The 24,936-nt window shown below is 51.8% G+C and overlaps 3 protein-coding genes and 1 long non-coding RNA gene across 5 annotated transcripts in view; 3 read left to right on the top strand and 1 right to left on the bottom strand.

Moving 5' to 3' along the window:
- CDC42SE1 (CDC42 small effector 1) overlaps positions 1-24,936 on the bottom strand; it is a 119,565-nt gene that overhangs the window by 29,465 nt on the left and 65,164 nt on the right. The window lies entirely within an intron of this gene.
- Positions 1,139-2,638, top strand: LOC135403870 (cilia- and flagella-associated protein 45-like). The gene is made up of 2 exons (XM_064638276.1): positions 1,139-1,376; positions 2,326-2,638. The coding sequence occupies exons 1-2, from the start codon at positions 1,228-1,230 to the stop codon at positions 2,417-2,419; spliced, it is 243 nt and encodes an 80-aa protein (XP_064494346.1). The 5' UTR covers positions 1,139-1,227; the 3' UTR covers positions 2,420-2,638.
- Positions 2,723-3,406, top strand: LOC135403879 (uncharacterized). Its single transcript, XR_010425514.1, has 2 exons — positions 2,723-2,936; positions 3,230-3,406. It is a non-coding gene; the product is annotated as an uncharacterized LOC135403879 (long non-coding RNA).
- Positions 4,249-24,936, top strand: part of LOC135403917 (putative PIP5K1A and PSMD4-like protein) — a 36,437-nt gene continuing 15,749 nt past the window's right edge. Inside the window, exons 1-12 of the mRNA XM_064638345.1 lie at positions 4,249-4,324; positions 7,524-7,558; positions 8,391-8,468; positions 10,500-10,630; positions 12,170-12,287; positions 15,686-15,838; positions 18,387-18,686; positions 19,929-20,134; positions 20,928-21,011; positions 22,026-22,074; positions 22,262-22,346; positions 23,370-23,507. Of these exons, the coding sequence (XP_064494415.1) occupies positions 4,267-4,324; positions 7,524-7,558; positions 8,391-8,468; positions 10,500-10,630; positions 12,170-12,287; positions 15,686-15,838; positions 18,387-18,686; positions 19,929-20,134; positions 20,928-21,011; positions 22,026-22,074; positions 22,262-22,346; positions 23,370-23,507 (1,435 nt within the window). The 5' untranslated portion in view covers positions 4,249-4,266. The remainder of the gene's footprint in view (positions 4,325-7,523; positions 7,559-8,390; positions 8,469-10,499; positions 10,631-12,169; positions 12,288-15,685; positions 15,839-18,386; positions 18,687-19,928; positions 20,135-20,927; positions 21,012-22,025; positions 22,075-22,261; positions 22,347-23,369; positions 23,508-24,936) is intronic.

Here is a 24,936-nt window from a genome sequence, read left to right as displayed (position 1 = left end):
TCCCAGGCCTGGGAGCGGAAGCAGGAGCGGCAGAGGCAGATCAACGCCGAGATCAAACGAGCAACGACGAAACCACGAGGATCAAGGAGCAGCGGCGGGAGAAGGAGAGGCTGGAGGACGAGAAGGTGCTGCAGTACCAGAGGGAGAAGATGGTGAGAGGGCTCCAGCCCCCCAGCAGGGACTGGGATGGGACTGGGACAGCACTGTGGAGGGACTGGGATGGGACTGGGGCACTGGGGGAGGGACTGGGATGGACTGGATGGGACTGAGGCACTGGGGAGAGACTGGGGTGGAACTGGGGGCACTCTGGAGGCACTGGGCTGGCACTGGGCTGGCACTGGGCTCTGTCCCCCCCCAGGAGCGCGAGGCCGCGGCCGAGGCGGAGAAGGAGCGGATCCGTCAGGAGAAGGAGCTGGAGCTGGCCGCTCAGGGCCACCCAACAGCGGGACCAGGACTGCAGGCGAGAGGGTGGGTGGCCCTGTCCCCATCCCCATCCCTGTCCCCATCCCAGTCCCCATCCCAGTCCCCATCCCAGTCCCCATCCTGGATGCGAGGGCCAGCAGGACCAGCCCTTGGAGCCGTGGGATGTCCCGGAGCGGCGCCGGAAGAGACCCAAAGCTGTGGCTGGGTGGGAAGCCCCCCTTGGACCCTCCATGGCTTGGGTGGGAAGCCCCCCTTGGACCCTCCATGGCTTGGGTGGGAAGCCCCCCCTTGGACCCTCCATGGCTTGGGTGGGAAGCCCCCCTTGGACCCTCCATGGCTTGGGTGGGAAGCCCCCCTTGGACCTTCCATGGCTTGGGTGGGAAGATCCCCTTGGACCTCCATGGCCTGGGTGGGAAGCCCCCCTTGGACCCTCCATGGCTTGGGTGGGAAGATCCCCTTGGACCCTCCATGGCTTGGGTGGGAAGCCCCCCTTGGACCCTCCATGGCCTGGGTGGGAAGCCCCCTTGGACCCTCCATGGCCTGGGTGGGAAGATCCCCTTTGGACCCTCCATGGCTTGGGTGGGAAGATCCCCTTGGACCCTCCATGGCTTGGGTGGGAAGCCCCCCTTGGACCCTCCATGGCCTGGGTGGGAAGCCCCCCTTGGACCCTCCATGGCTGGGTGGGAAGCCCCCCTTGGACCCTCCATGGCCTGGGTGGGAAGCCCCCCTTGGACCCTCCGCTGTCCCCCCCGGCTCGTCAGGACGCCCTGAGGGCCAGGAGGAACCAGGAGCCGGCGGACCGGAATGGCGGCGGAAGGAGCTGGAGAAGGGCGGAAGAAGGCGGAGACGGAGCAGCAGCTCCGGCGGGACCGGCGGGAGCAGGTGGCCCACCAGGAACACAGACTGGCCGTGCAGCTGGAGCAGGAACGCCAGGAATTCCAGAGGCTGCTCCGGTGAGCCCTGCGGGGCCGGGGGGGACTCCGGTGACAGCCGGTGGCTCTGGGGGGTGTAGACAACCCCTAGAACCCCACAGACACCTCTAGAACCCCATAGACACCCCTGGGAGCTCAGAGACTCCTGGAACCTCATGGACACCCCTGGAACCTCAGCGACAGCTCTAAGGATCCATAGACACCTCTAGAACCCATAGACACCCCTAGAACCTTGTAGACACCTCTAGAACCCATAGACCTCTCTAGAACCCCACAGACCCCCCTGGACCTCGTAGACCCCCCTAGAACCTATAGACCTCTCTAGAACCCCACAGACCCCCCAGGGACCTCGCAGACCCCTCTAGAACTCCATAGACACCCCTAGAACCTTGTAGACACCTCTAGAGCCCCACAGACACCCCTGGGACCTTGTAGACCCCTCTAGAACCCGTAGACCCCTATAGAACCCCCCATCCCAGGGTCCCTGCCCCACTCTGGCTCTCCCCCTGTCAGGGTGCAGCAGGAGCAGCAGGAGTGGGAGGAGCAGGAGCGGGCGCGGTGGGCGGGGCTGGCACAGGCCCACACCGAGGAGCTATAGACACCCCTAGAACCCCATAGACACCTCTAGAACCCCATAGACACCCCAGGACCTTGTAGACACCTCTAGAACCCCATAGACACCCCAGGACCTTGTAGACACCTCTAGAACCCCATAGACACCCCAGGACCTTGTAGACACCTCTAGAACCCCATAGACAACGCCTAGAACCTCACAGACCCTCTAGAACCCCATAGACAGCCTCAGGACCTTGTAGACACCTCTAGAACCTCATAGACACCCCCTAGAACCTCGCAGGCACCTCTAGAACCCCACAGACCCCTCCAGAACCCCATAGACAGCCCTGGGACCTCGTAGACACATCTAGAACCCCATAGACACCCCTGGACACCCCCGTTGTCCCCCTGTCAGGGTGCAGCAGGAGCAGCAGGAGCGGGAGGAGCGGGAGCGGCGCGGCGGGCGGGGCTGGCACAGGCCCACACCGAGGAGCTATAGACACCTCTAGAACCCCATAGACACCTCTAGAACCCCATAGACACCCCTAGAACCCCGCAGACACCCCTAGAACCCCATAGACACCCCTCGAACCCCTGGTGTCTCCGTCTCTCCCCGCCCAGGGTGCAGCAGGAGCAGCAGGAGCGGGAGGAGGCGGGAGCGGGCGCGGCGGGCGGGGCTGGCGCGGGCCCACGCCGAGGAGCTATAGACACTCCTGGCACCCCATAGACACCCTAGAACCCCACAGACCCCTCCAGAACCCCATAGACACCCCTGACACCCCTGTTCTCTCCCGCCCAGGGTGCAGCAGGAGCAGCAGGAGGGCGGAGGAGCGGAGCGGGCGCGGCGGGCGGGGCTGGCGCGGGCCACGCCGAGGAGCTGCGGCGGGAGATGGGGAGCGGCGGCGGCGGCGGGGGAGCAGGAGCGGGCGGCCGAGCTGGAGGAGGGCCGGCGGCAGGAGGGGGAGGCCCTGGCAGCGGCGCCAGAACATCGCCCAGCTCGGGAGGGGTCAAACTGCAGGAGCTCAGGTGGGCCAGGAGGGACCCCTTGGGGATGTCTCTTGAACCCCTTGACCCATGGGAACACCCCCTGGATCCTTCCTTTCCCTCTAGATCCATCCCTTCCCTCCAGATCCTTCCCTCCAGATCCATCCCTTCCCTTCCCTTCCCTTCCCTTCCCTTCCCTTCCCTTCCCTTCCCTTCCCTTCCCAAACCTTCCCAAACCTTCCCAAACCTTCCCAAACCTTCCCTTCCCAAACCTTCCCAAACCTTCCCTCCCCTCCCCTTCCCTTCTCTTCCTAAACCTTCCCTTCCCTCCTCAGGGCCACCGGGCTGCCCGAGAAGTACTGTGCCCAGGTGGAGAGGAGGGCGGGCAGCTGCGCCGGAGTGGAGTCCCCCGGAGCAGAGTAGGCCGGCCTGGGAAGAACCAGCTCCAGCCCCCCATGGATTCGCGCGTTCCGCTTCCTCGCTGACTTTTCCAATAAGAGATGTTTCTGGAGCGGACGGTGTTTGCCGCCCTTCCCGCTGGGTTTTCCATGAGCTTCCGGGGGTGTCCATGAGGGTCCTGGAGGTGTCTGCGGGGTTCTAGGAGTGTCTACAGTGTTCTAGGGGTGTCTCCGAGATTCCAGGGGTGTCCATGAGCTTCCAGGGGCGTCCATGAGGTCCTAGAGGTGTCTATGAGGCCCCAGGGTGTCTGCAGGGTTCTGGGGGTGTCCATGAGCTTCCAGGGGTGTCCATGAAGTTCTAGAGGTTCTAGAGGTGTCTCTGAGGTCCCAGGGGTGTCCATGAGGCTCTAGAGGTTCTAGAGGTGTCTCTGAGGTCCCAGGGGGTGTCTACAGAGCTCTGGAGGTGGGATCCTAGAGGTGTCTCTGAGGTCCCAGGGGTGCCCATGAGGTCCTGGGTGACCCTATCGGGTGTGGCTCGGTGACGTCACTCACCTGGCCCCGCCCCCCTCTTGGCATCACGGGAAGGCACCGTGGGCGGTGACATCACACGGTGACGTCACAGAGTGACGACACTGCACCCTCCGCCCATCACGTGACTCTGTGGGAGGGGGTGTGGCTCTGCCCGCTCCGCGCATGCGTCCTGCGCGCCCGGCCGCGTGTCCCCCCGCTCCCCCAACTCCCCGCGGCCGCCAGGGGGCGTGACCGAGGTGGGAGTGGGCGTGGCTTTGCCCGGACGGGGCGGAGCCGGGCGAGAAGAGGGGGTGTCGTCTATCCCTTTAGTGGGCGTGGCTTGGCGGTACGGGGCAGATCCCGGGGGGCGTGGTCTCGCCTTGCGTGGGCGTGTCCTGTCCCGCAGTGGGCGTGTCCGGCTTGGGCGTGGGGAGGGTGGGGGGGGTGAGCGCGCGGGCTCCAAGATGGCGGCGGCGGGGCCCGAGTCCGGCGGGAGCAGCGGGAGCAGCGGCGGCTTCGGCGGTACCGACCGGGAACGGGGCCGCGAACGGCCGGGGAAGGGCCGGCGGGGCTCCCGGGGGCCCCACGGGGGGCGAGGCGGGCGGCTTTGGGGCGTTAAGGGGTGAGCGGGGGCGGGGGAGGGTGTGGGGGCTGAGGGGGCTCTGAGGGCTGGGGGGGGCGAGAGGGTTTTTTGGGGGTATTTGGGGCGTTTTTGGGAGCGCGGGGGTTGCAAGATCGCGGGGCTGAGGGGGATGAGGGTGTGTGAGGGGGGTCTGGGGGGCGGGAAGGGCGGGGGTGCCCTGGGGGGTCTTGAGGGCTGAGGGGGCTCCGAGGCCTGAGAGGCCTGTGCGATGAGGGGGTTTTGGGGGTCTTTAGGGTGTTTTTTGGGGGTGCGGTGGGTGTAGGACTGTGGGGCTCTGAGATGCTTGGAGGTTCGTGAGGGGTGTTTTTTTGGGGGGGGGGAGGGTGTTGTGTTTTTAGAGGGTTATTTTGGGGGGTTGGGGGGGGTCTGGAGCTGCCTGAGAGGGGTCTGGGGTTCCATGGGTGGGTCGGGAGCATTTTGGGGGGGTCTGGGTGTCCCTGGGGGGGGTCTGGGGTGCCATGAGGGGGTCTAGGTGTCCCCTGGGGGGTCTGGGGTGCCCGGGGGGGGGTCTGGGGGTCCTCCTGGGGGGTCAAGGGGTTCCCTGGGGGGGTCTGGGGGTGCATGGGAGGGTCTGGGGGTTCCCTGAGGGGGTCTGGGGGGTCCCTGGAGGGGTCTGGGGGTGCCATGGGAGGGTCTGGGTGGGCCATGGGGGGGTCTGGGGGTCCCCTGGGGGTGTCTGGGGTCCCCTGGGGGTGTCGTGAGGGTCCCCTGGGGGTGTCTGAGGGTGCCACGGGGGGTCTGGGGTGCCCTGGGGGGGTCTGGGTGTCCCCTGAGGGGGTCTGGGTGTGCCATGAGGGGTCTGGGGGTCCCTGGGGGGTCTGGTGGTGCCATGAGGGGGTCTGGGGGTGCAATGAGGGGGTCTGAGGGTCCCCTGAGGGGGTCTGGGGGTGCCATGGGGGGGTTCTGGGGGTCCCCTGGGGGTCTGGGTGTGCCATGAAGGGGTCTGGTGTGCCATGGGGGGTGTCTGGGGGTGCATGAGGGGGTCTGGTGGTGCCATGAGGGGGTCTGGGGGTGCCATGGGGTTCTGGGTGTGCCATGGGGGGTGTCTGGGGGTGCCATGAGGGGGTCTGGTGGTGCCATGAGGGGGTCTGGGGGTGCCATGGGGGGTCTGGGGGTGCCCTGGGGTGGTCTGGCTCCCTGGGGGGGTCTGAGGGTCCCCTGAGGGGGTCTGGGTGTGCATGAGGGGGTCTGGGTGTGCCATGAGGGGGTCTGGGGGTCCCTGGGGGGTCTGTGTCCCCTGGGGGGGTCTGGGGGTCCCCTGAGGGGGTCTGGGGGTCCCCTGAGGGGGTCTGGGGGTGCCCTGGGGGGGTCTGGGGGTGCCCTGGGGGGGTCTGGGGGTCCTGGGGGGGTCTGGTGGTCCCCTGAGGGGGTCTGGGGGTGCCCTGGGGGGTCTGGGGGTGCCCTGGGGGGGTCTGGGGTGCCATGGAGGGTCTGGGGTGCCATGAGGGGGTCTGGGGGTTCCCTGAGGGGGTCTGGGGGTGCCATGGGAGGGTCCTGGGTGTGCCATGGGGGGTCTGGGGGTGCCCTGGGGTGGTCTGAGGGTCCCCTGGGGGGGTCTGAGGGTCCCCTGAGGGGGTCTGGGTGTGCCATGAGGGGGTCTGGGGGTCCCTGGGGGGGTCTGGGTGTGCCAGGAGGGGGTCTGGGGGTCCCCTGAGGGGGTCTGAGGGTCCCCTGGGGGGATCTTGGGGTCCCCTGGGGGGGTCTGAGGGTGTCTGGGTGTGCCCTGGGGGGTCTGGGGGTGCCCTGGGGGGATCCAAAGCTGCCCTTTCCCCGTGGGAAGTGCTCCAAGCTGCCCTTTCCCCATGGAAAGTGTGGCCTGGGCCCCTTCCCTGGGAAAAACAGGGATTTTAGGGGGGTTCAAGCCCCCCCCCCCTAAAAAAAGGGTGGGTTTGGAAGGTGGGGGGGGGGTTGTTGGTGCCAAACTGGGAAATTCGACTCCCGGTTCCCGGTGATGAGTCAGGGACACCCCCCCGGGGGGGGGGGAGCAGGGCCGGGAAGCCCAAATTGGGATCCAAATCCCCCCTCCGGGAATCTGGGAATGCTCGGGGGGGGCGGGGGGGTTCCATCTCCGAGGGCGGGGCTCGTTTGGACCCGCGGGAGGCAAAAAATCCCGCGGGAATGGAAACGTTAAACCCCAAAAAATCCAGGGCTTGGATTTGCTCGGATCGCCCGGAACGGGAGCCGGGCAGAGAATCCAGGGAAAGGGCTGGAAGTGCGGGGGGGGCCGGGAATTCCCGGGGTCGGGAGGAGCCACCGGGGGGAGGGGGGCGGAGACCAAGTTTGGGGCGAATTGTGGCGCTTTTGGCGCTTCCGACCTGTGGCCGTTCCCCTTCCCTGCATTCCCGGGGATATTCCAGCCCTAAATCCCTCTTTCCAACCTGTGGCTGTTCCCCTTCCCTGCATTCCTGGGGGAATTCCAGCCCTAAATCCTTCTTTTCCAGCCCTAAATCCTTCTTTTCCAGCCCTAAATCCTTCTTTTCCAGCCCTAAATCCCTTTTTCCAACCTGTGCCTGTTCCCCTTCCCTGCATTCCTGGGGAATTCCAGCCCTAAATCCTTCTTTTCCAGCCCTAAATCCCTTTTTCCAACCTGTGGCTGTTCCCCTTCCCTGCATTCCCAGGGGAATTCCAGCCCTAAATCCCTCTTTCCAACCTGTGGCTGTTCCCCTTCCCTGCATTCCCAGGGGGAATTCCAGCCCTAAATCCCTCTTTTCCCACGGCCCCAAATCCCCTTAAATTCGGGCTCGGAATATAAATAATTAAATATTTATATTTTCCGTTGTTAATTAACTAAATAATTAAAATGACTAAATATTAGTTAAAATATTATTTATTGTCAAGTAATTTAATGTTTATTATTATTTATTACAATTAATAATTAATTACTAAATAATTAAAATAATCATTAAACCCAAAATAATAATCCCAAGGACCAGCCGGCAGGAATTCCTGGGAAGCTGGAATTCCATGGGAAATGGGAAAAGGGGAGCTCAGGGCGGGGCTTTCCAACATTCCCAAGCCTTGGAATGGCTCTTTTTTTTGGGAATGACCCTCCCTGAGCGTGGCTTTTCCTCCTGGCAGGTTCTTCCACTGTCAAGAAATCCCTGACCCCCGAGGTAAGTCTGGGAGAATCCCGAATTCCAGGGGTTTTCCTGCTCCTTTCCCACCTCAGGGTTAAACCTGGGGGCAGCTTTTCCTTTGGGAAATGGGGAGAATCCCAAATTCCAGAGGTTTTTCCTGCTCCTTTCCAACCTCAGGGTTAAACCTGGGAATGCTGGAGGCAGCTTTTCCTTTGGGAAATGGGGAGAATCCCAAATTCCAGAGGTTTTTCCTGTTCCTTTCCCACCTCAGGGTTAAACCTGGGGACAGCTTTTCCTTTGGGAAATGGGGAGAATCCCGAATTCCAGGGGTTTTTCCTGCTCCTTTCCCAAGCCAGTTTTAAACCTGGGGGCAGCTTTTCCTTTGGGAAATGGGGAGAATCCCAAATTCCAGAGGTTTTTCCTGCTCCTTTCATGAGTCAGGGTTAAACCTGGGGGCAGCTTTTCCTTTGGGAAATGGGGAGAATCCCAAATTCCAGAGGTTTTTCCTGCTCCTTTCCCACATCAGGCTTAAACCTGGGAATGCTGGAGGCAGCTTTTCCTTTGGGAAATGGGGAGAATCCCAAATTCCAGAGGTTTTTCCTGCTCCTTTCCCACCTCAGGGTTAAACCTGGGGGCAGCTTTTCCTTTGGGAAATCAGGAGAATCCCAAATTCCAGAGGTTTTCCTGCTCCTTTCCCACCTCAGCCTTAAACTTGGGGGCAGCTTTTCCTTTGGAATTCCTGCTCCAAACCCCCCCAGTTTGTCCTGGAAAAACCCCCAGATTATTCCAGTGGTTCCAGGCAGCAAAAATCCTCTCAAATATCCCGTTTTCCATCCCTGGCTCTTCCCAATTTTCCCTGTTTTCCCAGATGCCGGGAGGTTCCAGCCAGACCATCAGGAAAGGCCACAGAGGGGTGGATTCCACGGGGGAAACCACCTACAAAAAGGTAAATTTTGGGTCGTTTTTCCCCCTTTTCCAGCTCCTTTATTCCCTTTTTTTTCCCGAGGAATCGTGTGTTGGAAGTTTGGGAATGATGGAAAATCCCAAAGGAAAAAAAAGGAGCTTTTTGTGCTCTGGAGGGAGGGGGGGGGTTAAACCTCATTCCCAGGTCTGCTCTGGGGATATTCCCAGGGATTTTGGGATGTGCAGTAGGAAAAGGGATGAGGGGTTTGGGGATATTCCCAGGGATTTAGGGATGAGGAGTTTGGGGATATTCCCAGGGATTTTGGGATGAGGGGTTTGGGGATATTCCCAGGGATTTAGGGACGTTCAGTAGGAAGGGATGAGGAGTTTGAGGATATTCCCGGGGATTTTAGGACCAGGGGTTTGGGGATATTCCCAGGGATTTTGGGATGTTCAGTAGGAAAAGGCAGGAGAGGTTTGGGGATATTCCCAGGGATTTTGGGATGAGGGGTTTGGGGATATTCCTGGGGATTTTGGGATGAGGAGTTTGGGGATATTCCCAGGGATTTCAGGACGAGGGGTTTGGGGATATTCCCAGGGATGAGGGGTTTGGGAATATTCCCAGGGATTTCAGGATGTTCAGTAGGAAAAGGGATGAGGAGTTTGGGAATATTCCCGGGGATTTTGGGATGAGGGGTTTGGGGACATTCCAGGGATTTTAGGGATGTTCAGCAGGAAGGGATGAGGAGTTTGGGGATATTCCCAGGGATTTTGGGATGAGGGGTTTGAGGATACTCCCAGGGATTTCAGGACGAGGGGTTTGGGGACATTCCCAGGGATTTAAGGACAAGGGGTTTGGGGATATTCCCAGGGATTTAAGGACAAGGGGTTTGGGGATATTCCCAGGGATTTAAGGACGAGGGGTTTGGGGATATTCGCAGGGATGAGGGGTTTGGGGATATTCCCAGGGATTTCAGGATGAGGGGTTTGGGGATATTCCCAGGGATTTCAGGATGAGGGGTTTGGGGATATTCCCAGGGATGAGGGGTTTGGGAATATTCCCAGGGATTTTAGGGATGTTCAGTAGGAAGGAATGAGGAGTTTGAGGACATTCCCAGGGATTTTGGGATGTTCAGTAGGAAAAGGGACGAGGGGTTTGGGGACATTCCCAGGGATTTAAGGACGAGGGGTTTGGGGACATTCCCAGGGATTTAAGGACAGGGGGTTTGGGGATATTCCCAGGGATGAGGGGTTTGGGAATATTCCCAGGGGTTTCAGGATGAGGGGTTTGGGGATATTCCCAGGGATTTTGGGATGTTCAGTAGGAAAAGGTATGAGGAGTTTGAGGATATTCCCAGGGGTTTCAGGATGAGGGGTTTGGGGATATTCCCAGGGATTTTGGGATGAGGGGTTTGGGGATATTCCCAGGGATTTTGGGATGTTCAGTAGGAAGGGATGAGGAGTTTGAGGATATTCCCAGGGATTTCAGGATGAGGGGTTTGGGATGTTCACAGGGATTTTGGGATGAGGGGTTTTGAGGATATTCCTGGGGATTTAGGGATGTTCAATAGGAAAAGGGACGAGAGGTTTGGGGATATTCTGGGGGATTTAGGGACATTCAATAGGAAAAGGGACGAGGGGTTTGGGGATATTCCCAGGGATTTTGGTATGAGGAGTTTGGGGATATTCCCAGGGATTTCAGGACCAGGGGTTTGAGGATATTCCCAGGGATTTTGGGATGAGGGATTTGGGGATATTCCCAGGGATTTTGGGATGAGGGGTTTGGGGATATTCCCAGGGATTTAAGGACAAGGGGTTTGGGGATATTCCCAGGGATGAGGGGTTTGGGAATATTCCCGGGGATTTCGGGATGAGGGGTTTGGGAATATTCCCAGGGATTTCAGGATGAGGGGTTTGGGAATATTCCCAGGGATTTCGGGATGAGGAATTTGGGGATATTCCCAGGGCCGAGGGGTTTGAGGATATTCCCAAGGATTCCAGGACGTTCAGTAGGAAAAGGGACCAATCCAGGCCCTTTTACCTCCTTCCCATTCCCGGTTTTTGTGCCCCCCAGACGACGTCGTCGGCGCTGAAGGGCGCGATCCAGCTGGGCATCACCCACACCGTGGGCAGCCTCAGCACCAAACCCGAGCGCGACGTGCTCATGCAGGACTTCTACGTGGTGGAGAGCATCTTCTTCCCCAGGTCTGGCGCTCCCAAATCCCTGGGAATGGCCCCAAATCCCTGGGAATGGCCCCAAGGCCCCGGGAATATCCCCAAATCCCCGGGATCGAAACCGAAATCCCGAACCCCTCGTCCCGAAATCCCTGGGAATATCCCCAAACCCCTCATCCCAAAATCCCTGGGAATATCCCCAAACCCCTCGTCCTGAAATCCCTGGGAATGGCCCCAAACCCCTCGGCCCTGGGAATATCCCCAAACCCCTCATAAATCCCTGGGAATATCCCCAAACCCCTCAGCCCTGGGAATATCCCCAAACCCCTCGTCCTGAAATCCCTGGGAATATCCCCAAACCCCTCGGCCCTTTTCCTACTGAACATCCCTAAAATCCCCGGGAATATCCCCAAACCCCTCGTCCTGAAATCCCTGGGAATGGCCCCAAACCCCTTGGCCCTGGGAATATCCCCAAAGCCCTCATCCCTGGGAATATCCCCAAAGCCCTCGTCCCTTTTCCTACTGAACATCTTGAAATCCTTGGGAATATTCCCAAACCCTTCATCCCTTCCTGCTGAACATCCTGAAATCCCTGGGAATGTCCCCAAACCCCTTGTCCCAAAATCTCTGGGAATATCCCCAAACCCCTCGTCCTGAAATCCCTGGGAATGTCCCCAAACCCCTTGGCCCTGGGAATGTTCCCAAACCCCTCGTCCCTTCCCAAAATCCCTGGGAATGGCCCCAAATCCCCGGGAATACCCCCAGATCCCCGGGAATGCCCCCAAACCCCTCGTCCCTGGGAATATCCCCAAACCCCTCATAAATCCCTGGGAGTGTCCCCAAACCCCTCATCCTGAAATCCCTGGGAATATCCCCAAACCCCTTGTCCCAAAATCCCTTCCCAATATCCCCAAACCCTTCATCCCTTTCTACTGAAATCTCTGGGAATATCCCCAAACCCCTTGTCCCAAAATCCCTTCCCAATATCCCCAAACCCTTCATCCTTTTCTACTGAAATATCTGGGAATATCCCCAAACCCCTCATCCCAAAATCCCTGGGGATATCCCCAAACCCTTCATCCCTTCCTACTGAACATCCCTAAAATCCCTGGGAATATCCTCAAAGCCTTCATCCCTTTCTACTGAAATCTCTGGGCATATCCCCAAACCCCTCATCCCTAAATCCCTGGGAATGTCCCCAAAGCCCTCATCCCTTCCTACTGAATGTCCTGAAATCCCTGGGAATATCCCCAAACCCCTCATCCCTTTTCCTACTGAACATCCTTAAATCCCTGGGAATATCCCCAAAGCCCTCATCCCAAAATCCCTGGGAATATCCCCAAACCCCTCATCCCAAAATCCCCGGGAATATCCCCAAACCCCTCGTCCCTTCCCTGCTGGAATCGCCCAGCCCCGGCTCCTCCGGGATCACTTCCCTGTGGATTTTCCCACTTCCCTGTGGATTCTCTCACTCCCTATGGATTCTCCCACTCCCTATGGATTCTCCCAATCCCTGTGGATTCTCCCAATCCCTATGGATATTCCCAACCCCTGTCTCCCCCCGTGCAGCGAGGGCAGCAACCTGACCCCGGCCCATCACTACAACGACTTCCGGTTCAAAACCTACGCCCCCGTCGCCTTCCGCTACTTCCGGGAGCTCTTCGGGATCCGCCCCGACGACTACCTGGTGAGGGGCTTGGGATTCCATGGGTTTTTGGGGATTTTGTGATTTTTTTGGAATTTTGTGATTTTTTTGGGATTTTTTTGGGATTTTTTGGGATTTTTTTGTGATTTTTTTGTGATTTTTTTGTGATTTTTTTGTGATTTTTTTGTGATTTTTTTGTGATTTTTAGTGGGTTTTTTGTGGGTTTTTTGTGATTTTTTTGTGATTTTTTTGTGGTTTTTTTGTGGTTTTTTTGTGATTTTTTTGTGATTTTTTTTTGATTTTTTGGGGATTTTTTGGGGATTTTTTTGGGATTTTTTTGGGATTTTTTTGGGGATTTTTTTGGGATTTTTTTGTGATTTTTTGGGGATTTTTTGGGGATTTTTTTTGATTTTTTTTTTGTGATTTTTTTGTGATTTTTTGGGGATTTTTTGTGATTTTTTTTGTGATTTTTTTGTGATTTTTTTTGATTTTTTTTGATTTTTTTTGTGATTTTTTTGTGATTTTTTGGGGATTTTTTTGGGTTTTTTTGGGGATTTTTTTGTGATTTTTTTGGGATTTTTTTGGGATTTTTTGGGGATTTTTTTTGGATTTTTTTTGGATTTTTTGGGATTTTTTGGGATTTTTTTGGGATTTTTTTGTGATTTTTTTGTGATTTTTTTGTGATTTTTTTGTGATTTTTTTGTGATTTTTTGTGATTTTTTTGTGATTTTTTTGTGATTTTTTTGGGGATTTTTTTGGGATTTTTTTGGGATTTTTTTTGTGATTTTTTTGGGGAATTTTTGGGGAATTTTCCCAATTCCTCAAAGACTTTAGAATGGGTGTTTTTCACAGCTTTTTTTTGAATGGTGTATAGAATATGTAGTATATAATATATGATATGCAGTAGGTAATATACAAGAGATAATACTATAATATTATGTGTATATACTCTAATATTATATACTATATAGTATATAGTTTATAATATGTAATATATGCTATATAGTACATAGTATATATTATGTAATATATAATATATAGTATATAATTTGCAATATATATAATATATAATATGTAATTCTTTTGAATCTCACACAAATATTCAGAAACTTTGCACACACACTCATTTAATATTTACCCAAACACTTAAACCCAGAGATTTATTTCTCCAGCCCGGCGCTGGGTGAGTTCCCTGCCTGTTCCCTTCCGGAATTCCATGTTCCCTGATCCCTTTTCCCTTTTTCCCCCCAGTATTCCCTGTGCAGCGAGCCCCTCATCGAGCTCCAACTCGAGTTCCCTGCTGGAATTCCGTGTTCCCTGATCCCTTTTCCCCCTTTCCCCACCCATTCCCTGCCGGAATTCCATGTTCCCTGATCCCTTTTCCCGATTTTCCCCAGTATTCCCTGTGCAGCGAGCCCCTCATCGAGCTCCAACTCGAGTTCCCTGTGGGAATTCCACGTTCCCTGATCCCTTTTCCCTCTTTTCCCCTCAGTATTCCCTGTGCAGCGAGCCCCTCATCGAGCTCCAACTCGAGTTCCCTGCCGGAATTCCGTGTTCCCTGATCCCTTTTCCCTCTTTTCCTCAGTATTCCCTGTGCAGCGAGCCCCTCATCGAGCTCCAACTCGAGTTCCCTGCTGGAATTCCGTGTTCCCTGATCCCTTTCCCCCTTTCCCCACCCATTCCTTGCTGGAATTCCGTGTTCCCTGATCCCTTTTCCCCCTTTCCCCGCCCGTTCCCTGCCGGAATTCCGTGTTCCCTGATCCCTTTTCCCCCTTTTCCCCAGTATTCCCTGTGCAGCGAGCCCCTCATCGAGCTCCAACTCGAGTTCCCTGCCGGAATTCCACGTTCCCTGATCCCTTTTCCCGATTTTCCCGCAGTACTCCCTGTGCAGCGAGCCCCTCCTCGAGCTCCAACTCGAGTTCCCTGCTGGAATTCCATGTTCCCTGATCCCTTTTCCCCCTTTCCCCACCCATTCCTTGCTGGAATTCCGTGTTCCCTGATCCCTTTTCCCCCTTTCCCCGCCCGTTCCCTGCCGGAATTCCGTGTTCCCTGATCCCTTTCCCCCCTTTCCCCACCCGTTCCCTGCCGGAATTCCATGTTCCCTGATCCCTTTTCCCTTTTTCCCCTCAGTATTCCCTGTGCAGCGAGCCCCTCATCGAGCTCCAACTCGAGTTCCCTGCTGGAATTCCGTGTTCCCTGATCCCTTTTCCCCCTTTTCCCCAGTATTCCCTGTGCAGCGAGCCCCTCATCGAGCTCCAACTCGAGTTCCCTGCCGGAATTCCGCGTTCCCTGATCCCTTTTCCCTCTTTTCCTGCAGTATTCCCTGTGCAGCGAGCCCCTCATCGAGCTCTCCAACTCGAGTTTCCTGCTGGAATTCCACATTCCCTGATCCCTTTTCCCGATTTTCCTGCAGTATTCCCTGTGCAGCGAGCCCCTCCTCGAGCTCCAACTCGAGTTCCCTGCCGGAATTCCGTGTTCCCTGATCCCTTTTCCCCCTTTCCCCGCCCATTCCCTGCCGGAATTCCGCGTTCCCTGATCCCTTTTCCTGATTTTCCTGCAGTATTCCCTGTGCAGCGAGCCCCTCCTCGAGCTCCAACTCGAGTTCCCTGTGGGAATTCCACATTCCCTGATCCCTTTTTCCCCCTCAGTATTCCCTGTGCAGCGAGCCCCTCATCGAGCTCCAACTCGAGTTCCCTGTGGGAATTCCACATTCCCTGATCCCTTTTTCCCCTCAGTATTCCCTGTGTAGCGAGCCCCTCATCGAGCTCCAACTCGAGTTCCCTGCTGGAATTCCACATTCCCTGATCCCTTTTTCCCCTCAGTATTCCCTGTGCAGCGAGCCCCTCATCGAGCTCCAACTCGAGTTCCCTGTGGGAATTCCACATTCCCTGATCCCTTTTTCCCCTCAGTATTCCCTGTGCAGCGAGCCCCTCATCGAGCTCCAACTCGAGTTCCCTGCCGGAATTCCACATTCCCTGATCCCTTTTTCCCCTCAGTATTCCCTGTGCAGCGAGCCCCTCATCGAGCTCCAACTCAAGTTCCCTGTGGGAATTCCACATTCCCTGATCCCTTTTTCCCCTCAGTATTCCCTGTGCAGCGAGCCCCTCATCGAGCTCCAACTCGAGTTCCCTGTGGGAATTCCACATTCCCTGATCCCTTTTTCCCCTCAGTATTCCCTGTGCAGCGAGCCCCTCATCGAGCTCCAACTCGAGTTCCCTGTGGGAATTCCACGTTCCCTGATCCCTTTTCCCGATTTTCCCTCAGTATTCCCTGTGCAGCGAGCCCCTCATCGAGCTCCAACTCGAGTTCCCTGTGGGAATTCCACATTCCCTGATCCCTTTTTCCCCTCAGTATTCCCTGTGCAGCGAGCCCCTCATCGAGCTCTCCAACTCGAGTTCCCTGTGGGAATTCCACATTCCCTGATCCCTTTTTCCCCTCAGTATTCCCTGTGCAGCGAGCCCCTCATCGAGCTCTCCAACTCGGGCGCCAGCGGCTCCCTCTTCTACGTGTCCAGCGACGACGAGTTCATCATCAAGACCGTGCAGCACAAGGAGGCCGAGTTCCTGCAGAAGCTGCTGCCTGGCTACTACATGGTGAGTGGGAATGCTGGGAATCTTGGGAACCTTGGGAATCTTGGGAATGCTGCCCTGGAGCCAGCCCAGCCCAACTGGGATCACGGAGAGGTGTGGGGTGAAAGCGCCTTGAGCTCATCCAGGGCCTGGGCAGGGACACCTCCCAGGAGCCCCGTCCAGCCTGGCCTTGGACACAGGAATTTAGGCCCAGCTCGACCCTGGTACATCCAGCTCGGCCTAAGGGCCAGATTTGAAAGGTTGAGCTCAGTCTGGTCACAGAGTTCAGCTCTTTAAACTCTTCCTAACCCCACAGATATTTGTGCTGTGATTATGTCCCAAAACCACGTTGTTTTCCTCCCTAATTCTGTCCAGTGTCTCTGCAGCCACAAGAGTTTAGACCCAGCTCAACCCTGGTACATCCAGCTCAGCCTAAGGGCCAGATTTAAAAGGTTAAGCTCAGTCTGGTCACAGAGTTCAGCTCTTTAAACTCTTCCTAACCCCACAGATGTTTGTGCTGTGATTATATCCCAAAAACATGTTGTTTTCCTTCCTAATTCTGTCCAGTGTCTCTGCAGCCTCGAGAGTTTAGACCCAGCTCAATCCTGATGCATTTAGCTCAGCCTAAATCCTGATAAACTCCTCCTAAACCCACAGATGTTTGTGCTGTGGTTGTATCCCAAAACCACGTTGTTTTCCTCCCTAATTCTGTCCAGTGTCTCTGCAGCCCTGAGAGTTTAAACCCAGCTTGATCTTGATACATCCAGCTCAGCCTAAGGGCCAGATTTAAAAGGTTAAGCTCAGTCTGGCCATGCAGAGTTGAGCACTGTTGGACTTCAGTTGAACTCCTTAAACTCCTCCTAAACCCACAGATGTTTGTGCTGTGATTATGTCCCAAAACCGTGTTGTTTTCCTTCCTAATTCTGTCCAGTGTCTCTGCAGCCACAAGAGTTTAGACCCAGCTCAACCCTGATACATCCAGCTTGGTCTAAGGGCTGGATTTAAAAGGTTGAGCTCAGTCTGGCTGCACAGAGTTCAGCACAGTTGAACTCCTTAAACTCCTCCTAACCCCACAGATGTTTGTGCTGTGATTATATCCCAAAACCACGTTGTTTTCCTCCCTAATTCTGTCCAGTGTCTCTGCAGCCACGAGAGTTTAGACCCAGCTTTATCCTGACATGTTCAGCTCGGCCTAAGGGCCAGATTTAAAAGGTTGAGCTCAGTCTGGCCACTCAGAGTTCAGCAATGTTGGACTTCAGTTGATTCCTGAAGCTCCTCCTAAACCCACCCATGCTGTGATTGTGTCCCAAAACCAGGTGGTTTTCCTTCCTAATTCTGTCCAGTGTCTCTGCAGCCACGAGAGTTTAGACCCAGCTCAATCCTGATAGATTTAGCTCGGCCTAAGGGCCAGATTTGAAAGGTTGAGCTCAGTCTGGTCACAGAGTTCAGCTCTTTAAATTCCTCTTAAACCCACAGATGTTTGTGCTGTGGTTGTATCCCAAACCCACGTTGTTTTCCTCCCTAATTCTGTCCAGTGTCTCTGCAGCCACGAGAGTTTAGACTCAGCTCAATCCTGATAGATTTAGCTCAGCCTAAGGGCCAAATTTAAAAGTTTAAGCTCAGTCTGGCCACTCAGAATTCCACGCTGTTGGACCTCAGTTGATTCCTGAAGCTCCTCCTAAACCCACCCATGCTCTGATTGTGTCCCAAAAACAGGTGGTTTTCCTTCCTAATTCTGTCCAGTGTCTCTGCAGCCACAAGAGTTTAGACCCAGCTCAATCCTGATGCATTTAGCTCGGCCTGAGGGCCAGATGTAAAAGGTTGAGCTCAGTCTGGTCACAGAGTTCAGCTCTTTAAATTCCTCTTAAACCCACAGATGTTTGTGCTGTGGTTGTATCCCAAACCCACGTTGTTTTCCTCCCTAATTCTGTCCAGTGTCTCTGCAGCCACGAGAGTTTAGACCCAGCTTTATCCTGATAGATTTAGCTCGGCCTAAGGGCCAGATTTAAAAGGTTAAGCTCAGTCTAGCCACTCAGAGTTCAGCAATGTTGGACCTCAGTTGATTCCTGAAGCTCCTCCTAAACCCACCCATGCTGTGATTGTGTCCCAAAACCACGTTGTTTTCCTCCCTAATTCTGTCCAGTGTCTCTGCAGCCACGAGAGTTTAGACTCAGCTCAATCCTGATAGATTTAGCTCGGCCTAAGGGCCAGATTTGAAAGGTTGAGCTCAGTCTGGTCACAGAGTTCAGCTCTTTAAATTCCTCTTAAACCCACAGATGTTTGTGCTGTGGTTGTATCCCAAACCCACGTTGTTTTCCTCCCTAATTCTGTCCAGTGTCTCTGCCGCCACGAGAGTTTAGACCCAGCTTTATCCTGATAGATTTAGCTCTGCCTGAGGGCCAAATTTCAAAGATTGAGCCCGAGATCTTTTGCTCTGAAGCCTCAACTTGAGCGAACGAACAACAAACCCCTTCCTCCCTCCAGCCTGTCCCGTCTCTTCCCCGGGTTCCCCTTTGAACCAGGGTTTCATGGATGGTTCCCACGATGTCTTTCCCTGTTTTTGGCCTTCCAGAACCTGAACCAGAACCCCCGGACTCTCCTTCCCAAGTTTTACGGGCTCTACTGCGTCCAGGCGGGCGGGAAGAACATCAGGATCGTGGTGATGAACAACCTCCTGCCCCGCTCGGTGAAGATGCACCTCAAGTACGACCTCAAGGGCTCCACCTACAAGCGCAGGGCCTCCCAGAAGGAGAGGGAGAAGGTCTTCCCCACCTACAAGGACCTGGATTTCATGCAGGACGTCCCCGACGGGCTCTTCCTGGACTCGGACATGTACAACGCGCTGTGCAAGACGCTGCAGAGGGACTGCCTGGTGAGCTGGGGGGGGAGATTTCCTGGGATTTCCTGGGATTTCCTGGGATTTCCTGGGATTTCCTGGGATTTCCTGGGATTTTCAGCCTTTTCCTGGGAAAGGGGGTGGTGGCTCTGCCTTAGGTTTGGGGGAACGGGGAGGTTTTGGGGTGGTGTGGCCGGAAAGCAGTGGCTGTGTTTGCAACCTTCCGTCTCTGGAGAGGAAGGGAGGGAGCAGAGAATCAGAGAATTATAGAATTATAGAATCATGGAATTATAGAATTATAAAATCACACAATCACAGAATCATGGAATCAAAGAACCATAGAATTATAGAATCATGGAATCGTAGAATCGCAGAATTATAGGATCATAGAATTATAGAATTATAGAATCATGGAATCATGGAATCATGGAATCATGGAATTATAGAATCATAGAATTATAGAATCATGGAATCATAGAATCGTAGAATCACACAATCATGGAATCATGAAATTAGAGAACCACAGAATTATAGAATCATAGAATCATGGAATCATAGAATTATGGAATCAGCAAAGGTGTTTATTTTCAGCAACAAAATAAAATTTTGAGTCCAACCAGCTCACGCCGGACGAACCAGCTCCGAAGCTCTCAGTGAAAATTTATACAATTTATACAATTTTAGTGAGGGATTATAATATTTGACATGAATATTCATCACAATGACATCATCCAGTTGTAATATTGATATCAGGCAGGGTTCAGGTGGAGCTTGAGGCCGAGTCATCCTTTTGGGGAAATCCTTGAGGGTCGTTCCAGCTTCTTCGGCCTCGTGGGGTTTTCTTGCTCCTCATCTTCATGAACTTTTCAGCTCTTCCTGAAGAAAGTCTTACTAAAAACCCCTTTACTCAGCTCTCCAACCCCCCAAATGTCCATTTTATCTAATTTATGACTACTAAGTTAACCTTTTTGTTATATTTCATTAGGACAGAGCACACCAAGGACAAAGAGGCCTCTCAGAGCCTGACACCTTCTCTCCCTTAATTAATCTCATATTTTCTGTCTCTCCCTTAATTAATCTCATAACATGAGATTAACATTAACCTCATAACACGTTTCCTGTCCCTGTCATTCCAACCTAAATGCAGCAAAATTCCTCGGAGTGGGATCTGTGGGAGCCTCTTCTCGGAGCAGGATTTTCAGCCTTTAAAAATCCCGGCTCTGTTTCACCAGGGATTAAAACCATCCCAAACTTTTGGTTGCCTTTCCCCCCCCAAAGGTCCTGCAGAGCTTCAAGATCATGGATTACAGCCTGCTGGTGGCCATCCACAACATGGACCTGGCGCAGCGGGAGCAGGGCCTGGCCGACGGCGCGGCCCCGGCCGACACGCGGCGCCCGGCGGCGCAGAAGGCCCTGTACTCCACGGCCATGGAATCCATCCAGGGAGAGGCCAGGAGGGGGGGAACCATCGAGACCGACGACCAGTAAGGCCAGAGGGGATCTCCCAGTAAAGCTCCAGTGGGAGGGAAGGGGGTTCTGCTGTTCCCGGAGGGGTTGGAGCGGCCTGGGAGAGCGGGAGGTGGATCTTGAAGGTCCTTCCAACCCAAACCATTCCAGGTGGGATTTTAGGGATAAGTTCTTCCCTGGGAGGGTGATGAGACCCTGGCAGAGGTTATTCCATGGCTGCCCCATCCCTGGAAGTGTTGGAATGACCTGGGCAGTGGGAGGTGTGGGAAAAGGTCTGGGGGATCTTGAAGGTCCTTCCAACCCCAACCATTCCAGGTGGGATTTTAGGGATAAGTTCTTCCCTGGAGGGTGATGAGACCTTGGCAGAGGTTATTCCATGGCTGCCCCATCCCTGGAAGTGTTGGAGTGACCTGAGATAGTGTGAGGTGTCCATGGCCAAGGTCTGGGGGATCTTGGTGGATTCCAACCCCAACCATTCCAGGTGGGATTTTAGGGATAAATTCTTCCCTGGGAGGGTGATGAGACCCTGGCACAGGTTCTTCCATGGCTGCCCCATCCCTGGGAGTGTCCCAGGAGTGACCTGGGATAGTGTGAGGTGTCCATGGCCGAGGTCCTTCCAACCCCAACCATTCCAGATGGGATTTTAGGGATAAGTTCTTCCCTGGAAGAGTAGGGAGATCTTGGCACAGGTTATTCCATGGCTGCCCCATCCCTGGAGTGTTGGAATGACCTGGGGCAGTGGGAGGTGTGGGAAAAGGGGTTTTCCAGCCCAATTCCAGGATTCCCTGGCTGACCCCTGGGCTCTCCTAGGATGGGAGGAATTCCCGCCCGGAATTCCCGGGGGGAGCGGCTGCTGCTCTACATCGGCATCATCGACGTCCTGCAGTCCTACAGGTGGGGCACTCATTAATTAAGGGCTTCATTAATTAATGAATTGATCCTGCGTTGAATCAGGTTGAGTCAGGAGGAATTTGGTCTAGATTGACTCTCAAAAAATGCCTAAAAACAGGGATAAACCTTTTTAAAAATGATTTTATTTTTATTTTAAATATTTTCTTAAATTTTTAAATATTTTTTAAATATTTTAAATATTTTTAAAATATTTAAAATATTTTAAAATTAAAATTATTTTTAAAAAATGTTTAAATATTTTCAAAAATTATTTTATTTTTATTATAATGTATTATAATAAGTTATATTTTATTTTTAGAACAAATAATATTAAAATTATAATTATAATATATTTATTGTTATATATTCTATTATATATTCTATTACATGTATTATTATAAATAATATTACTATTATATATTATAATTAATAAAACATATTATTTCATATTAAGTAGCTATTATATAAATTATAATTTATGTTAATAATAATTTATTATTATGATTATAATTATATTTTATTATATATTTCACAATATATATTATTTTATATATTATATTATTATATGTAATATTATTATAGTTATATAGTATAATTAATAAAATAGATTTTTATAATAAGTAATTATAAAATCATAAACATATAATAATATTATAAATATACTATACATATTATAAAAATATAAAAATATATATTTTTCTAATAAATGTATTTATAAATATATATTTATAATATTATAGAAATATAATATAAATATATAAATATTATAAATAACATTAAAATTATAATTATAATAATTATATTTATTGTTTTATATAATATAATATATATTATATATTTTATATTATTATATATAATGTTATTATAATTCTATATTGTAATTAATAAAATCTATTATTTTATATTAAAAAATTATAATACCCCTTATAATTCATTATTAGTTATTTATAATAAATTACAATCTTATTATTTATTAATATTAAGAATTAGAATATTAATATTCTTCTCCCTTGCCAGGTTTGTGAAGAAGTTGGAGCACTCGTGGAAGGCCCTGGTGCACGATGGGGTGAGTGAAAACAGCCCTTTTTTGGGGGAAAAAACCACTTTTTTGAGCCTTTTCCAACCACTCTGGGCTCGGAATCCCGGATTTCCCAGGCACAAAAATCTCCCTGTCAGAAATAGGTGGTTTTTCTGAATTTCCCCTGTTTTTTGCTGTTGTTTCCTCACTAATATTTGTATTTTTGCCCCCCCAGGACACGGTGTCTGTGCACAGGCCCAGCTTTTATGCTGAGAGGTTCCAGCGCTTCATGTGCAACACGGTCTTCAAGAAAATCCCACGTGAGGGTTTGGAATTTCCTTCTTTCCCTGCTTTTCTTCCTGTTTTTTTTTTCCCCCAGAGATTAAACTACTAAAAAAAATTAAAATATAAAAAAAAATTAAATATAAATATAAAAAATTAAAATGTTAAAAAAAATTTAAAATACTAAAATATTAATATATATATATATATTAAATTAAAATATAAAAAATTAAAATATAAAAAAAGAGAGGTTCCAGTGCTTCATGTGCAACATGGTCTTTCCCTGCTTTTCTCCCTGTTTTTTAAAAAAAAAAATAAAATATTAAAAATAATTAGAACGTTAAAAAAAAATTTAAACTGTTAATAAAAAACCCCGTTTTTCAGGTTTTAATCCGATGGGAACTTCCTGCCTTGGAATTAAAAAAAAAATTATAATATTAAAAAAAAATTAAAAATTAAAAAATTAAAAAAATAAAATATATGTATAAAAAATTAAAATATTAAAAACCCCACTCGTTTTCCTTGGAAAAAATAGAAAAATCCCACGTGAGAGTTTGCAATTCCATTCTTTCCCTGCTTTTCTCCCTGTTTTTTTTCCCCCAGAACTAAAACCATATTTTTTAAAGAAAACACATAAAATATAAAAAAAAATTAAAAAATTAAAATATTCAACAAATTTTTAAATATATAAAAATTAAAATATTAAACATTAAATTATAAAATTAAAATATGAAAAAATTAAAATATTAAAAATATAAAAAATTTAAAATATTAAAACCTTTAAAAAATTAAATATTAAAAAATAAAATATTTTAATACTAAAAATATTTTAAAAATTAAAATATTAAATTTAAAATATATAAAAATTAAAAATATTTAAAAATAAAATATGAAAACAATATTAAAAATAAAATCTAGAAAAATTAAAATATTTAAAAATTTAAATATTTAAAAATTAAAATATTCAGAAAATATTTTTATAAAATTAAAATATTAAAAACTTAAAAAAATTAAATATTAAAAAAGAATGTAAACTATTAAAATCTGTTTCTGCCTGGCAGTGAAAGCCTCCCCTTCCAAGAAGAGCCGGAGCGGCGCCGCCGTTCCCAGACGGAGCTGCCCGGGGGGGATCCCGGCCCAGCTCCACGGGGGCTCCGACCCCAAAGCACAAGTGACCACCGAGGCAGACGTGGAGCAAGGTTGGGAAAAACCCCCCAAAGCCCAAAAATCCCTGGTTTTCCAGCCTTTGATCCCGTTGGAGCTGCCTGCCTGCGGAGCTGGGCGGAGAAAATAGGGAAAAAATATGATTTTTGGGGTTCCGGGGGTGTCTCCAGGGGGATCCCAAACCCTGGGAGTGCTGGGACAGGAACAGGGGGTTCTCCAGGTTCCTGGGGTGTCTCCAATGGGATCCTGATCCCTGGGAGTGGTGGGACAGGAACAGGGGGTTCTCCACATTCCAGAGGTGTTTCCAGTGGGATCCCAAGCCCTGGGAATGCTGGGACAGGAACAGGGGGTTCTCCACATTCCAGAGGTGTTTCCAATGGGATCCCAAGCCCTGGAATTGTGCTGGTGGTGGGACAGGAACAGGGGGCTCTCCAATGGGATCCCAAGCCCTGGAAGTGGTGGGACAGGAACAGGGGGTTCTCCAGATTCCAGAGGTGTTTCCAGTGGGATCCCAAGCCCTGGGAATGGTGGGACAGGAACAGGGGGTTCTCCAGGTTCCAGAGGTGTCTCCAGGGGGATCCCGAGCCCTGGAATTTGTGGGACAGGAACAGGGGTTTCTCCAGTGGGATGCCAAGCCCTGGAATTGTGCTGGTGGTGGGACAGGAACAGAGAGTTCTCCACATTCCAGAGGTGTCTCCAGTGGGATCCCAAGCTGTGGAATTGTGCTGGTGGTGGGACAGGAACAGGGGGATTCCTGGTTTGTCTCCAGGGGTATCCCAAGCCCTGGAAGTTGTGGGACAGGAACAGGGGGCTCTCCAGGTTCCTGGGGTGTCTCCAGTGGGATCCTGATCCCTGGAATTGTGCTGGTGGTGGGACAGGAACAGGGGGTTCTCCACATTCCAGAGGTGTCTCCAGTGGGATCCCAAGCCCTGGAAGTTGTGGGACAGGAACAGGGGGCTCTCCAGGTTCCAGGGGTGTCTCCAGTGGGATCCCAAACCCTGGGAATGCTGGGACAGGAACAGGGGGTTCTCCACATTCCAGAGGTGTCTCCAATGGGATCCTGATCCCTGGGAGTGCTGGGACAGAAACAGGGAGCTCTCCAGGTTCCCGGGGTGTCTCCAATGGGATCCTGATCCCTGGGAGTGGTGGGACAGGAACAGGGGGTTCTCCAGATTCCAGAGGTGTTTCCAGTGGGATCCCAAGCCCTGGGAATGGTGGGACAGGAACAGGGGGTTCTCCAGGTTCCAGAGGTGTCTCCAGGGGGATCCCAAGTCCTGGAATTGTGCTGGTGGTGGGACAGGAACAGGGGGCTCTCCAATGGGATCCCAAGCCCTGGAAGTGCTGGGACAGGAACAGGGAGCTCTCCAGGTTCCTGGGGTGTCTCCAATGGGATCCTGATCCCTGGGAGTGGTGGGACAGGAACAGGGGGCTCTCCAGGTTCCAGGGGTGTCTCCAGTGGGACCC

The sequence above is a fragment of the Pseudopipra pipra genome, chromosome 29 (assembly GCF_036250125.1).
Source record: "Pseudopipra pipra isolate bDixPip1 chromosome 29, bDixPip1.hap1, whole genome shotgun sequence".
Lineage (NCBI taxonomy): Eukaryota > Metazoa > Chordata > Aves > Passeriformes > Pipridae > Pseudopipra > Pseudopipra pipra.
This window is presented reverse-complemented; position numbering and strand designations above follow the sequence as displayed.

Bases quoted from the DNA above. Each gene is read 5' to 3' on its own strand.
- LOC135403870 (XM_064638276.1), top strand. From the start codon at position 1,228: ATGGCGGCGGAAGGAGCTGGAGAAGGGCGGAAGAAGGCGGAGACGGAG. The intron at 1,377-2,325 runs GTGAGCCCTGCG...TCCCCCTGTCAG, and splicing joins GAATTCCAGAGGCTGCTCCG to GGTGCAGCAGGAGCAGCAGG.